At 38.9% G+C, this 16061-nt stretch overlaps 1 protein-coding gene across 1 annotated transcript; it reads right to left on the bottom strand.

The window, feature by feature from the left end:
* Window positions 1–1587: 1587 nt before the first annotated feature.
* On the bottom strand, window positions 1588–6811 carry MS4A3 (membrane spanning 4-domains A3). Its single transcript, XM_049891835.1, is given in 8 exon segments — window positions 1588–1770; window positions 3866–3903; window positions 4393–4444; window positions 5104–5129; window positions 5132–5200; window positions 5203–5239; window positions 6657–6793; window positions 6796–6811. Coding segments are annotated over 8 exon segments (558 nt in total).
* Between the last annotated feature and the right edge of the window lie 9250 nt (window positions 6812–16061).

The following is a 16061-nucleotide window of genomic DNA, read 5'->3' as shown; positions in this document are numbered from 1 at the left end:
TTTCCGTCAAGATGATTCCAGCTCATGGCAAACCCATGTGTTACAGAGAAGAACTACCCCATAGGGTTTCCTTGGCTGTAATCTTTACAGAAACAGATCGCCAGGACTTTCTGGTGGTTTGAAATGCAAGCCTTTAGGTTAGTAGTCAAGTGCAAACTATGTATGCCACCCAGGAACCTTGAAACTATCACTTATAGCCACCAGTTTGAAGAGTAGCAAACTAAGGCAATGAATAGGTGGAGAAATGGGCAAAAATGGCCCCTCCACCATCTTGTTATTAGTACATCATAGAGGTGTAGGCATTTGCACTATCTCTACAACCTAAAACCCTCAGGCTGAAAACCTAGACACAAAATAAAATTGTTTGTTATTATTGTATTATTATTGGGGCACCTAGAAGAACAAATACAAAATTGCTCTGGAGGAAAAATACCTCAAAAATCCCAGAAAAATCAGACTGAGGATAAGATAAATCAAAAATGTAATAAAGAAAATGCGGTAAAAATCTTCCATGAGTAGAGTTAGTAAACAGGAGTGTTATGGGTAACTCAGCGAATAATAGTTCATAGATTATCATGGATGAGTGAATAAATTTGAAGGAAAATATTAATTTCTAAATTGATCCTAGAAGAGGTAGAATATATAAACATGAACAAAAAAATCATAATTTGGAGAGGTTATTAAAGAGCTTCCCTTTAAAGTGACCATACTCAAATAAATTCATAACTGAAGTCATTCAAAATGTCAATGAGATATTATTTGAAAATTCCAGGCCACACAGAAAGTTATAAGCCCCCAGGTTAGTTATATTAAGCTAGGAGATGCAAAGCAAAATGAAAAAAAAGAAAGGGATAATCTTTCTGGGGAGTATAATAGAAATAATGATAATGACAGTGATAATAACATAGTGTTCTAAGCTATTTTGTTTATCAGATGTTAACTTATTTAATCCTTATACCAATCCTGTGAGATTCGTGCTATTATTATCTTAATTTCAGAGATGAGAAAATTAAAACACAAAGAGGTTAATTTACCCATGGTCATAGAGCTAATAAGTTGCAGAGCCAAGATTCAAATCAAGGCAGTATTGTTCTCAGATGCCATCAAGTTGGTTTCAACTCATAGTAAGCTTTGTATGACAGAACAAAGCATTGTCGGATCCTGTGCCATCCTCACAATCGTTGCTGTGTTTGAGCCCATTGTTGCAGTCACTGTGTCAATCCATTTCATTGACAGCCTCCCTTTTTTTCACTGATCTTTTACTTTACCAAGAGGAGCCCGGGTAACACAGTGGTTAAGCAGTTGGCTGCTAACCTAAAGGTCGGCGGTTCAATCCCACCAGCTGCTCCACAGGAGAAATGTGGCAGTCTGCTTCTGTAAAAATTACAGTCTAGGAAGCCCCTTGAGGCAGTTCTACTCTGTCCTATAGGGTTGCTATGAGTCAGAATCAACTCGATGCAACGGGTCTACTTTACCAAACATAACGTCCTTCTCCTATGGTTGATCTCTCCTGATGACATGTCCAAGACAGCATAGCACCTAATATATTATTTTCTGTACATTTTGGATTATTAAACTATTTTATAATTAAACATCATTTTTTAAAAACACAGTGTTGATGAGGAGCCCATGTAAATGTATAAATCTGATGCCTGAAGACTGACAACTCTTGAACAACTGGTTATCAAATGCTAAATTTATGGAGAGAAAAACAATTCCGATGGGTGCAATTGTAGGACAGACGATGTTCATCCCAAAACTCTTCTGCATCTAAAATAGAATAAGAATTTTTCCTTAATATAAGCAGCACATACATCATTCCCTCAGCCACAGTTCATTTAAACAAACACTGATTAAATGTTTACCCACCCAGCAATATTCTGGATGCTGTGCAACACTGATAAATAAAGATCCCCATCCTCACAGAGTTCACATTCTAGCAGCAAAGACAAAGAAACAATAAACACAATAATAGGTAAATTATATAGTATTTTTTAAAGTGAAAAAGCACTGTGGGATAAGGAGGGTCTAGAAATGCAGAGAAAGGAGTAGGGATTTGTGGTATTAAATAGGAATGGCTTTTGGAGAGAAATGTAAAGGACCCGAGAGTAAACTATAAGGATATCTGGGGGAATGACCTTGAAGTCAAGGAAGACTCAGTTCAAAGCCCGGAGTGTTCCAGATGTGCTCCAGGGAAAACAACGGGGCCAGGGTGTCTGAAGAGGGTGACCAAAGTAGACAATATTGGGGAGTAAAGACAGAGAACTCAGAGAGTTACATCATTTAGGGCCTTATACAACCTTGTTGTTCAACATTCAATTACTAACCAAAATGGTGACATTTCAAATCCATCCAGAGGCACCTCAGAAGAATGGCCTGGAAAAATGCTTCCCAAAGCTCACAGCCTTGAAAACCCTATTGAACACAGTTCTACTCTGTACACACAGGGTTAGCATAAATCAGAAGCAACTCAATACCAACTGGCTTGTAGGTTGTGATATAAACTTTGGTTTTTACTCTGAGGAAAATACATACTAACTGCAGGGGCAGGGCAGGAGATTGAGCAAAGTGGTAACATCATTAGGTTTATACTTTAATCAGATCACCCTGCTATTTCCGTAGAGACTAGTCTAGAGCAGGCACAGGAGGGTAATAAGGGTCCCCATTAGGACAGGTGAAGGTAGATTGGACAAGGGTGTTATCAGAATAAAGATGAGAAAAGGTCCAAAGTAGATATACCTTGAAGGTAGGACCAACAGGATTTGCTGATAAATTGGATGCCAGATTGTGAAAAAAAAAAAAAAGGATCAAGGATAATTCTAAGGTTTTTGGCCTGGGAATCTGGAAGAATGGAGTTTCTATCAGCTGACATGAGGAAGACTGTGGATGGAAAACATTTGAAGATTAGAAGTTGAGTTTTGGACCTTTTAGACATCTAAGTGGATACCATTAGAGTTCTGGGACCTTCCAACATTAAAAGGTCAAGGAGAAGAAAAGAAATCAGGAGAAGAGACTGAGAAGGAGAAACTAGAAAGACAGTAGGAAAACCTACCAATCAAGGTGTCCTGGAAGCCAAGTGAAGAAATTACTGGAAGCAGGAGTGATTGACCAGCTGTGCTCATGGTTCAAGTGAGATGGGGCTCAAGAACTGACCACTCTGTTAGGTGTCAGGAATATGAAAGTCTTCAGTGATCTTAAAAACAGCAGTTACAGAGGTGTGGTAGGGATGAAAATAAAGTCTGATCAGAGCGGGGTTTGGAGTCCCTGGGTGATTCAAACAGTTGACATGCTTGGCTGCTAACCAGAAGGTTGAAGGTTCGAGTACACCCAAGGGGCACCTTGGAAGCAAGGCCCCGCAATCTACTTCTAAAAAATCAGCTATTGAAAACTCTATGAAGCACTGTCCTACTCTGACATGCATGGGGCCACCATGACTTGGAACTGACTCGCTGGCAACTGGTTTAGTTTTGTTGGTAGCATGAGTTTAATTCAAAATGAGAAGGTAGAAATTGGAAATAGAGTATGGACAACTCGTTTAAGGAGTTTTCCTACAAAAGGAAAAACAGACTGTGCCGTCACCAGCAGGGGAAAATGAGGTCAATTTTTTTTTTCCTTTTTCTTTTAATTTGACAGTAGTAAATGAATATTTATATGCCAATTAAAATGATCTAGTAGGGACAAATTAGAGTGATGAACTTGTATGGGGGAAAGGGAATGAAATTGAGAATACAAGCAAGGGGATTGGCTTTAAAGAGAATCACAGACAGTTCATCTCTGGTAAGTGGCTAGAATGAAAAATACATTAGTACAGACCTAGCCCATGGAGTAGATGTTATAGTGGGGTGCATGAAAAGTCTCGTCTTACTGCTTCAGTATTCTCAGAGTAGGAAGCCAGGTTATTAACTGAAAGCGAAGATGAGAGAAAAGGGATTGTTATTTGTGGGTAAAATGTGAAATAGTCATCTATGAAGAAGAAAGAGGGAGTAGACCAGGAAAGTGGAATAGATAATTTAATGAGAACACCATACCTGGCACATAACAGAGACTTTATAGTTATTTAACAAACAACTAAAGAAATTGAATTTTTTTACTCTCAGTTGTGGAATTAGTTGTGGGAGAACCCACACCCAAAATAATTAGAATTGGCCAAATTGAACAACACACAAAAATCAAGAAACGGCCAGGCTTCAGACCCATCCCAGGTTTGTACTCACAATCTAGATGGTTTTCTGTTGTCCTCCATATTTTCTCTATATAAAGAAAATTAATTTTCTTATGCGTTACATCAGACTCAGCGGCCCAGTTGTATGCACAACCTGTACTCTCCTATGATTTACACATGATTTATTTCCACTTCCATGGTCAGAGAAAAAAGAATTGTCACTTAGCAACAATCTTGTGTTTTTCTCTCTGCTGCAATGGACAAGGATCCAGAACTAATAAACTCTTTGAAAATAGAAAGTGAAGCAGACAAAGGAATATTAAATTTCAACCATTTTCTTCTTGGCCCTCCCTTGATTAGCAGATTTCTAGCAATCGTCTTATTTTCAGACAGAAATCAGCAGGCAAATTACTTCTTTCCCAAACTAGGACTCCCCCGTACCACAAATCAATTCATCAATATTAATTTTTCATTCAATGTTCTTAGTATCCATAAATTTGCTGCACGGATATTCAGGTAATGTTTGGGACTTAATTTGTACTCAATAATTACAAGTTTAAAAGCCCAGGCTGCTATCCAAAAGGCCAGCAGTTCAAATCCACTAAGCACTCCTTGAAAACCCTTTGGGGCAGTTCTACTCTATCCTGTAAGGTCACTATGAGTCAGAATTGACTCAACAGCAATGGGTTTTTTTGTTTGTTTGTCTGTTTTGTTTTGTTGTTTAATAGTAAGTTGTATCATTTTTGTTGTTTTTTTTTAATCAGAAAGAAAAGCACTTTAAAAAAAACCCGTTTTTGTCAAGAATTACAAATCAAGCCAACAGCACGCAACCGTCAAATAACCTCTGAACAGCCCTTTAGTACAAAGCATTCAAAACCAAACACATTTCTAGTGGAGCTACCTAAGAAATGACCAATGGTCAGAGAAATCTGCATATGCACAAACACAGTGCCCCATAGTGAATAGCTGTGGAGAAGGTGAAGAAAAAGAAGTATCTGAAGAGGTAGGACAAGTATTATAAGGAACCCAGGAAAACATCAGGGCCAAAATCATTGCTCCATTCAGGATCTGGATGGCCTGTGAGGACAAGAAGAAAAAGAAAGGCATAATGGTCATATACTAAAGTGTACATTGAGAAGAAACCATTTCAATTGTCCTCAGAAAAGAATGTCCTTGCTTGCAATGGTTAAAAAGTCAAACCCAAATCAATTGGGCAAGAGATTCCGCAAGCAGGTTTTTGCTCCATACGACCCCCCTCCCCAATTCAAACAGTAGCCCTTCATCTTCAGCTCTCCCCCAACCTCTATTTACTCTCACTAACTCCTCTCAGAAAGTGGCAGAAGAGTAAGAGATGTGGCTGGTTAGGTAAATTAAGTCAAAATACTTTTTGATATGCTTTGGGGCCAATAATATGACAAAGACAGACAGAGGGTAAGCAGCATTCTACTCAGCCTTCTTCCTCAACCCAATGTTTGAGTTTAAAATACAGAATATGAGTTTTATAGAGCACCAACTCATCTGGGGTCTTAAACACTAGCAAGCACCATCTAAGATGCATCAATTTGTCTCGACCTACCTGGAGCAAAAGAGAATGAAGTACACCAAAGACACAAGGTAAATATGAGCCCAAGAGACAGAAAAGGGCACATAAACCAGAGACTACATTAGCCTGAGACCAGAAGAACTAGATGGTGCCCAGCTACAACCGATGACTGCCCTGACAGGGAATACAACAGAGAATCCCTGATGGAGAAGGAGACAGTAGGACGCAGACCTCAAATTCTCATAAAAAGACCAGACTTAATGGTCTGACTGAGACTAGAAGGACCCCAGAGGTCATGATCCCTGGACCCTCTGTTAGCCTAAGACTGGAACCATTCCCAAAGCCAACTCTTCAGACAGGGACTGGACTAGACTGTAAGACAGAAAATGATACTGGTGAGGAATGAGCTTCTTGACTCAAGTAGACACGTGAGACTATGTGGGCAGCTCCTGTCTGGAGGCAAGATGAGAAAGCAGAGGAGGACAGGAGCTTGTTGAATGGATACAGGGAATACAAGGTGGAGAGAAGTATGCTGTCTTTTTAGGGGGAGAGCAGCTGGGAGTACATAGCAAGGCGTGTATAAGTTTTTGTATGAGAGACTGACTTGATTTGTAAACTTTCACTTAAAGCACACTTAATATAAAAATAAATAAATAAAAATATAGAGTGCCTCCTCCTGACGTTGGATGGCCAAAGGCACAAGGAAAGAATGAAGGACCTTGGAGTATATTCTCAACATTTCTTTTGTAGGATGTTTTAGTCCATGAGAGGATGCCTCTGCATTGGTGTTTCTAGATCTAAAATGCATTCCAGTCTTTTCTTAAAGGAGCGACATCATTGACTCAATGAGAAATAACTCAGAAATTCCCTTTCATGGGCATAAACAAGGTTTTACAAATAATACTTACTTTTGTCCTTCTTAAATATAATTTTTAACTAAAGTTGACTTACCCCAAGGGCTTGTATCTCTCCCTTCATGAAATTCTGTGATCCATCAATGGGACTGCAGACAGAGTTAGTCACCATCTCTGGGTTCATCTTATTACCTGGGACACCACCTGCAGAGGCTGCCCCCAGTTCTGCATTATAATTTCCTGGGAGGCCATTTAGGTTTATTGACAGCTGTCATGGAGAAGAAATCCAAAGGCTTAATGTTTTCCCTTTAACCACTAGCTACAATATTTTTGAGTATAATAGAAGGGTTCCATTCTGTACGAAATCAAAATGACTCTTCACAAAAGAGGTAGAGGAGGACAGAATAATAGAGTTTGTACAGTGTTCAATCCCATTTTTTTTTTTTTTCAATGGACATGAGACCATTGTAGTATAGCTGGGTACTTTGCTTGACTTTGAAACAGGAAAGAGCAATCCTTTCTCATTTTTACATGCACTGATATATAGTCTCCGTCCCTCTTCAAATCATTCCTGGACAGATGAGCTTATGGTTTCTCTGAGCAGTGATCTTTTATGTGAGAAAGGCGGCTTAAGTCATATTTTAGCAATAATAATAGGTACACTTTATTGAGTACTTACTACCATGTGCCACTCACTACCTAGCTGCTCTAAATATATAAACATATTTAAAGCCCCCAAGATTTGTTGTAATATTATTATTCTCATATTATATATGAGAAAAACGAGGCATAGAGAGGTCAAGTAATTTATCTAAACTCATACAGCCCTTAAGTGAGTTCAGATCCTACTACAAATATTCTACTATAATATCCTTCCCCCCAAATTTTATCATTATATAGTACTATATGAAAAATACCTTCTGGATAGCAAATATAGTATAGAAGAAAACATTTAAGTACCATGGAACCCAAACTGCCAGGTTTAAATTGGATTTGGCCATTTAACAGTCATGTGACCTAGTAGTCAGAACCTTAGTTTTCACATCTTTTTAAACTTATATTGACATAGTGAGGAGGTGGGAGCAAGATGGCAGAATAGTCAGATGCTTTCTGTGGAGTCTCTTACAATAAAGACCCGAAAAAACAAGCGAATTGATTGTATGACAATCTAGGAGCCCTGAACATCAAAGACAAAGTTGAGGAGTAGGACTGAGCAGCAGGGGGAGGGAGAGACATTCAGAAGCAGCAAGAAGTGCCAATCTTTGAGGTAGCCGGTACCCCGTGAGCTGGGTCAGCTGGTACACAAGGGCTGAGGCAAGCAGTAGCACTAGGGAAGTGTTTTTCCCCGTGAGGACAGACAGGGTAGCTGAGAGTCTGCACAAGCCTCCAGAGCCAGGGGGAAGCTGCACTGGATCTGTGAAAGTCAAGTGAAAGCATCTAACTTACCACATAGGATCAAAACAATCCCTCTTGCTCTGGGACTTTCATAGCAGAGAAGTGCCTCTTTCCTCCTTACCCACCCTTCTCCCCACTCAGCTCTGGTATCACTCCAGCCAAAACCCAGAAATCCAAACCCATTGCCATTGAGTCAATTCTGACTCATAGCAACCCTATAGGACAGAGTAGAACTGCCCCATAGAGTTTCCAAGGAGTGCCTGGCGGATTCGAACTGCCAACATTTTGGTTATCAGCCATAGCTCTTAACCACTGCACCACCAGGGTTTCCATCACTCCAGCACTATTCAACAGTTGCCACATCCCCTAAGCTGCAAAGAGGAGCTATTTCACCCAAACTAGTCTCCCAGCTTTAGGGAGAAAAAAAAACTCACTAACTCCCCTAAGCCAGACACTCAGGACTAACCACACCAAAACCAGTCTCGTGGCTTTGAAAAATTGCCATGCCCCCTAAGCTGAAGATCATTCAAAAGCAGCTGCAGCAGCACATTGACAGGGAACTGCTCTAGTTTCCCTGCCCCTTTATCTTCTCATCTTTAAAAAGAATACTTTAGAGTAATTGTTGACCTTTTGGTATTTTTTTCTTACAATTGTTAAAAAAAAGAACCAAAGCACAAATTAATAAAGTATGTAAGGTTTATTTGAGCAGTTGTTCTGTATGTATACAGGGAGACCATTTGTTTCTAAAAAAAAAAAAAAAAAAAAAAAATGGCTCAATGCAGGCTAGTTACAATGAGGCTTTTAAGGTGAAGAGGAGGAAACAGTAAAAATGAAGCACTGACATGCCTTCCATCTAGGCACTCAGGGGCAGCCATCAGCCCCCTGCCTTACTCAACACATAGACCCCTACTGCAGCCATATTCCTGTGCCTCCTCCAGTCAGCCCTACATAGCCCTGACCATTAGGACTGTAGGTAAGAGCCTGCACCACGTGCTCAGTGACCGACGACCTGAACACCTGAGCTGATTCCACACAAGAAAATAAATAGACTCCTGGGCTCACACACCTAATAGCAGCTCTAACTGCTTGGTGACAGAATGTGAAAGCTTCAAAGACACCAATAATCAAACTAGCTCACATGCCCAGCCTATTTGGGCATATCAAACCAAAACAAAAAGCTAGAACATAGTAAGCAAATATACAATAAATAAATATAATAACTTATTGATGGCTCAGAGACAACAGTCAATATCAAATCACATGAAGAAGCAGATCATGATGGCTCCAGCAAGCGACCAAAACAAAGAACCATAAAACCTTCTGGAGGAAGATACAATCTTGGAATTACCAGAGGTAGAATTCAAAAGATTAATATACAGAGCTCCTCAAGAGATCAGGAAGGAGATAAGGCAAAACTCAGACCAAGCCAAGAACACACAGACAAAGCAATAAAGGAATTCAGAAAGTCTGTACAAAATCAGAACGACAAATTTAAAAGGCTACTAGAATCCATAAGGAAAGAGAAAATAGAAATCCAAAAGATTAACAATAAAATTTCAGAATTAGACAATTCAATAGAAAATCATAGGAGCAGAATTGAGGCAATGGAAGTCAGAATTAGGAAGACTGAAGATAAAACACTTGACGCCAATTTATTTGAGGAAAAATCAGATAAAAGAATTTTTAAAAATGAAGAAACCCTAAGAATTATGTGGGACTCTATCAAGAGGAATAACCTATGAGCAATTGGAATACCAGCACAGGTGAGGATAACAGAAAATACAGAAAGAATTGTTGAGAATTTGCTGGCAGAAAACTCCGCTGATATTGTGAAAGACAAGGAGACATCTATCCAAGAAGCTCATTGAACCCCACACGTGGTAGATCCCAAAAGAAAGTCACCAAGACATATCATAATCAAACTTTCAAAAACCGAAGATAGAGAATTTTAAGAGCAGCTAGTGATAAACGAAAAGTCACCTACAAAACATAGTCAATAAGACTAAGCTGTAAGTACTCAGCAGAAACCAGGCAGGCAAGAAGGTAATGGAATGACATATATGAAGCCTTGAAGGAAAAAACATGCCAGCCAAGAATTATATATCCAGCAAAACTGTCTCTCAAATATGAAGGTGAAATTAGGGCATTTCCAGATAAACAGCAGTTAAGGGAATTTTTAAAAACCAAACTGAAATTACAAGAAATATTAAAGGGAGTCCTCTAGCTAGAGAACCAAATATCAGATAACAACCCAAGTCTAAAACACAGAACACAACTACCAGATATCAACCCAGATAGGGAAGTCATGAAAATAAGTCAAAGCTAAAACAGGAGAAACAGAGACATCAATGTGTAAATGATGACATTAAAACAAAAAAAGAGAGACTAAATAGTGTAATCATAGAACTATCATTATGGAGAGGAAGTTAAGGTGATATCAAGAAATGAAAGATTTCATCTTAGGCAAATAGAGGTAAATTTTAAGCTCACCACAAAGGAGACATCATAAGGGTTAAGTTTGATAATGTTCGAGGTCCTTAGCCTTTTAAGCAGTTGGTTATCATTGACTTTTAACTATACTCTGCCTTATGTTAAAAAGGACTTTAAGTATTTTATATAACGGTGATCAAACAACCACCTCGATGGTTACAGCTAAAAAATGTACCTAGAATTTTTTAACTTTGACCAATGTAACTTCCTGATACATAGTGTCCTCCAAGACAAAATGATTGGAAAATGGTTATATGCCTTTACAACTGATGAGGTGGCTGGTATAACCCTGAAAGCATTAAATACTGCAGAACTCTGCCAAAACTACTGACATTGAGTTTAGAATAAGGATCTTAATTTCTACTTTTGGAATTATATAGCAGATCCATTTTTATAATAATTTTATTCTTTTTCATCACAATAAATATATCCCATCCTCTTCCAATATAATGTTTAGCTTTCTAATTTTCTATCACAGAGGGTATTTATCAAGCCTATTTAAGTGTGGTAACAAATCATTAAGGCAGGAATTTCAAAGGAGGTGAGGGTCAGCACGTTTCAATTTTATTACACTAGGAGTTTCTATTCGATTCCTCATAGAAGTTTCCTACCAGTACTGATTTCCATGCTGTATTAAACACTGATAAAGGTGAAGTGACAAGGACCTGTTATGTTCAATCCTGTGCACAGAATCCAAGAATGAGGAAAGGTCAATAAAAGTTAGAACAAACTCTATTTTAATTTATGCCTAATGTAATTACGTACGAGATGCATATGAGTAAGAATGATCAAAAGTAGAATGTTGTTGTTGTTGACTGCTGCCAAGTCGTTCCCTGACTCATGACAACCCCAAGTCCAACGAAACCAAATGCTGCCTGGTCCTGCACCATCCCCATGACCAGTTGCAACTCAAAACTTTGTGATCCATAAGGTTTTTATTTTCTGAAGTAGATCACCAGACCTTTCTTCCTAGTCTGTCTTAGTCTGTAAGCTCTGCTGAAACCTGTTCAGCATCTTAGCAACACAAAAGCTTCCTCTGACAGACAGATGGTGGCGGCACATGAGGTGTATTGGCCAGGAATCAAGCCCACGTCTCCACGTGGAAGGAAGCTTCTTTAAATCTTCCTCTCATCCATGTAACATTAGCTTGCAAAGCCCAGACTTAAAATTTATCAGTTTGGAAATCTGCATATATTTTAGAGGAAATATCTAATAAGCTATGTGTAATATAAGAAGTCTTGGTGGCACAGTGGTTAAAAGCTTGGCTGCTAACTGAAAGGCTGACGGTTTGAACCCAGCAGTCACTCCATAGGAGAAAGATGTGGCAGTCTGCTTCTGTAAAGATTATAGCCTTGGAAGCCCAGTAGGGCACTTCTACTACGTCCTATAGGGTCACCATGAGTCAGATTCAATTCAGTGGCAGTGCGTATATGGAACGTCCAGAGCATTGCTTTTTACGATCAGAGTAACTTGTCTCTATCTCCAGCCTCATCCCTCGCCCCTACCTATCAGAAAGCTCAGCTTCAGCCTTGTTTTATTTCTTTCAGTCCTCATAAGTGCCAAGCTCCTAATGGCTTCAATCCTTACTACTATTCCCTCCTTTCTGAAACATCTGTCCTCCTAAGCTTCACCTGGATATTTCCTGCTTTTCATTCAGACTGATGCTCAGCCCACAAGTCAGACCTTCAGGAAGCATCTTTAGCCCTGGCCAAGTCTGGATGAAGCGTCCCTTGTAGTTATTCTCAGAATACGTTATATTTCTCTTCTCATAGCCCTTATCACTCCAAGCTTCAATTACCTAGATATTGTGTATTTCGTTTTTTCATTACTGTTAACTCCAGTACCTCCTAGCTCAGTGTGCATTATATGATGGGCCCTGAGAAACAATTTCAATTCTCCTGGAATCAAGGTTTCTGGGACACATGAAATTGGGGTAACCCACCCAGGTCATTGCTGTTAAGTGTCCTTTTGAACTTTGAGCCTTAAAGATAACAGTCTCCTAAAAACCACCTTTGAGCTAAACAATGGTCTAAGTTTACCTTAGGCCTTGGGCTCTTCTGAAGAATTATCTATGTGCAGTTTCCAGGAATAGGAGAATTGATGTCTTTGAATTGTGGAGTTGGCAAAGAGTATTGAATATACCATGGACTGCCAAAAGAATGAACAAATCTGTCTTGGAAGAAGTACAGAATGCTCCTTAGAAGGAAGAATGGCAAGACTGCATCTTACATACTTTGGACATGTTATCAGAAGGGACGTCATGCTTGGTAAAGTAGAGGGTAGCGAATAAAAGGAAGACACTCAATGAGATGGACTGACACTGGCTGCTCAAGCAAAACAATGATTGTGAGGATGGTGCAGGACCAGGAAGTGTTTTGTTCTGTTGCACATAGGGTCACTATGAGTAGGGGCCAACTCAACGGCACCTAACAACAAAAATAGGGTTTCCTACATTACAATCTTTACAGGAGCGGATTTCCAGGTCTTTTCTCTCAGAGTCTCTGGTGAGTTTGAACTGCTCACCTTTCAGTTACCAGCTGAGCACTTATTGATTGTGCCACCAGGGCTCCATAGGCTGAGACTAGTCAATGCTTCATTTTTACTGTTTCCTCCTCTTCACCTTAAAAGCCTCATTGTAACTAGCCTGCATTGAGCCTTTTTTTATTCTAAACAAATAGTCTCCCTGTATGCATACAGAACAACTGCTCAAATAAAACTTACATACTTTATTAATTTGTGCTTTGGTTCTTTTTTTTTTTTTAACAATTATAAAAAAAAAATACCAAAAAGTCAACAATTACTCTAAAGTAAAGATAAAGATGAGAAGATAAAGGGGCAGCGAAACTAGAGCAGTTCCCTGTCAATGTACTGCTACAGCTGCTTTGGAATGATCTTCAGCAAAGTTTTACTTGCATGTGATATTAATGATATTGTTTGATAATTTCTGGATTCATTTGGGTCACCTTTCTTGGGAATAGGCATAAATGTGAATCTCTTCCGGTCAGTTGCTCAGGTAGCTGTTTTCTAAATTTCTTGACATAGATAAGTGACCACTTCAAGTGCTGCATCTGTTTGTTGAAACATATCAGTTGGTATTCATCAATTTCTGGAGCCTTGTTTTTCGCCAATACCTTCAGTACAGCTTGGACTTCTTCCTTCAGTACTATTGGCTCCTGAGCATATGCTACCTCCTGAAATGGCTGAACTTAAACCAATTCTTTTTGGTATAGTGACTCTAAGTATTCCTTTCATCTTCTTTTGGTGTTTCCTGTGTCGTTTAATATTTTCCCTGTAGAATCCTTCAGTATTGCAACTCGAGGCTTGAAGTTTTTCTTTAGTTCTTTCAGTTTAAGAGATGCTGAGCGTGTTCTTCCCTTTCAGTTTTCTATCTTCAGGTCTTTGTACATATCATTTATAATACTTTGTCTTCTCAAGCCGCCCTTTGAAATCTTCTGTTCTGCTCTTTATTTCATCATTTCTTCCTTTTGCTTTAGTTACTCAATGTTCAAGAGCAACTTTCAGAGTCTCTTCTGACATCCATTTTGGTCTTTTCATTCTTTCCTGTCTTTTTAATGGCCTCTTGGTTTCTTCATGTATGATGTCCTTAATGTCATTCTCCAACCCATCTGGTCTTCAGTCATTAGTGTTCAAGGTGTCAAATCTATTCTTGAGATGGTCTCTAAATTCAGGTGGGATATACTCAAGGTCGTACTTTGGCTCTCATGGACTTGTTTTAATTTTCTTCAGCTTTAACTTGAACTTGCGTATGAGCAATTGATGGTCTATTCCTCAGTTGTTCCCTGGCCTTGTTCTGACTGATGTTGTTGAGTTTCTCCATTGTCCGTTTCCACAGATGTAATTGTTTTGATTCCTGTGTATCCCATCTGGCAAGGTCCACATGTATAGTCACTCTTTATGCTATTGAAAAAAGGTATTTGCAACGAAGAATTCACTGGTCTTGCAAAATCCTGTCATGTGATCATCAGCATTGTTTCTATCACCAAGGCCATATTTTCCAACCACCAATCCTTCCTCTTTATTTCCAACTTTCTTGTTCCAATCACCAGTAATTATCAATGCATCCTGATTGCACATTTGATCAATTTCAGACTGCAGAAATTGGTAAAAATCTTCAATTATTTCATCTTTGGCCTTAGTGGTTGGTGTATAAATTTGAATAGTAGTATTAACTGGTCTTCCTTGTAGGTGTATGGATATTATTCTACCACTGACAGCGTTGTACTTCAGGATAGATCTTGAAATGTTCTTTTTGACAACGAATGCAACACCATCCCTTTTCAGGATGTCATTCCCACCATAGTAGACTATATGATTTTCTGATTCAAAATGGCCAATACCAGTTCATTTCAGCTCGCTAATGCCTAGGATATCGATCTTTATGTGTTCCATTTCATTTTTTACTATTTACAGTTCTCCTAGATTCATACTTCATACCTTCCACATTCCAGTTATTAATGGATATTTGCAGCTGTTTCTTCTCATTTTGAGTCATGCCACATCAGCAAATGAAGGTCCCAAAAGCTCGACTCCACCCATGTCATTAAGGTCAACTCTACTCTGAGGAGGCAACTCTTCCCCAGTCATATTTGGAGTGTTTTCCATCCTGAGGGGCTTATCTTCCAGCACTATATTTCAGCACAATGTTCTGTGCTATTCATAAGGTTTTCACTGACCAGTTTTTCAGAAATAGATTGCCACATCCCTCTTCCCAGTCTGTCTTAGTCTGGAAGCTCTGCTGAAACTGGTCTACCATTGGTGACCCTGCTGGTATTTGAAATGCTGGTAGCATAGCTTCCAACATCATGGCAACATGGAAGCCTCTACAGTACGACAAACTGACAGACAAATGGTAGGAAGATGGAGTAGGAAAGAACAAATGCATTTGTCTAAGAAAGACTGTCCCTCCTGCCATGAAGAACCATATACTGACAGTTGATTGCACACAGGCTTCCACTGCCTGGGTGATGGTGGCAATTTGTTGATAGGGAGGTTTCATAAGATATATACAGCCTAGTATGTTGAGGTCCTGCTGCCCTGGGGGGTTGTTGGAGCTTACAGGAGACTTTACGTAAGTGAGAAATAAATGTGTGTTCTTTTAAACCACTGATAGTGTCATATTCTTTCAGCAGAACCTAATCAGTACTGTCCAATGTAGCTGGAGAAATGAACTTATACTGTTTAATACAACAGTCAGCATGAAGCCTCAAATCTTCATTCATTCATTATAAATTCTAATTGTGCCAACAACAGTCAAGCTGCTCTAAAGTACTATTCAAGAAAAGTTTGGAGATTATAATTCTGCCAAATAATTTAAAAATAGCAGACCACAAGTACATGGACCAAAATAAGAAAAAGCAAGGGAGAGAGCAGGCAAAGGGCTTGTTCTGATATTTTGTAAATTAATTATAGAAATATAGACTTGATTTAAATTCTTACATATTTTACATAAGAATTTTATATACATATATATTTATTTGAATGAGAGTGAAAAGTTGTACATGAAGTTCATTTAAGCAAATATATCCCACCATCATATTCCATATAAGCATATTGAAATGAAATATGTAAAGACCTGGAGATAGAAAATCAAAAGGGA

This window comes from Elephas maximus, chromosome 7 (genome assembly GCF_024166365.1).
Source record: "Elephas maximus indicus isolate mEleMax1 chromosome 7, mEleMax1 primary haplotype, whole genome shotgun sequence".
Classification (NCBI taxonomy): domain Eukaryota; kingdom Metazoa; phylum Chordata; class Mammalia; order Proboscidea; family Elephantidae; genus Elephas; species Elephas maximus.
Note: the sequence above shows the minus strand (reverse complement) of the source record. Positions and strands in the feature narration are given on the sequence as shown.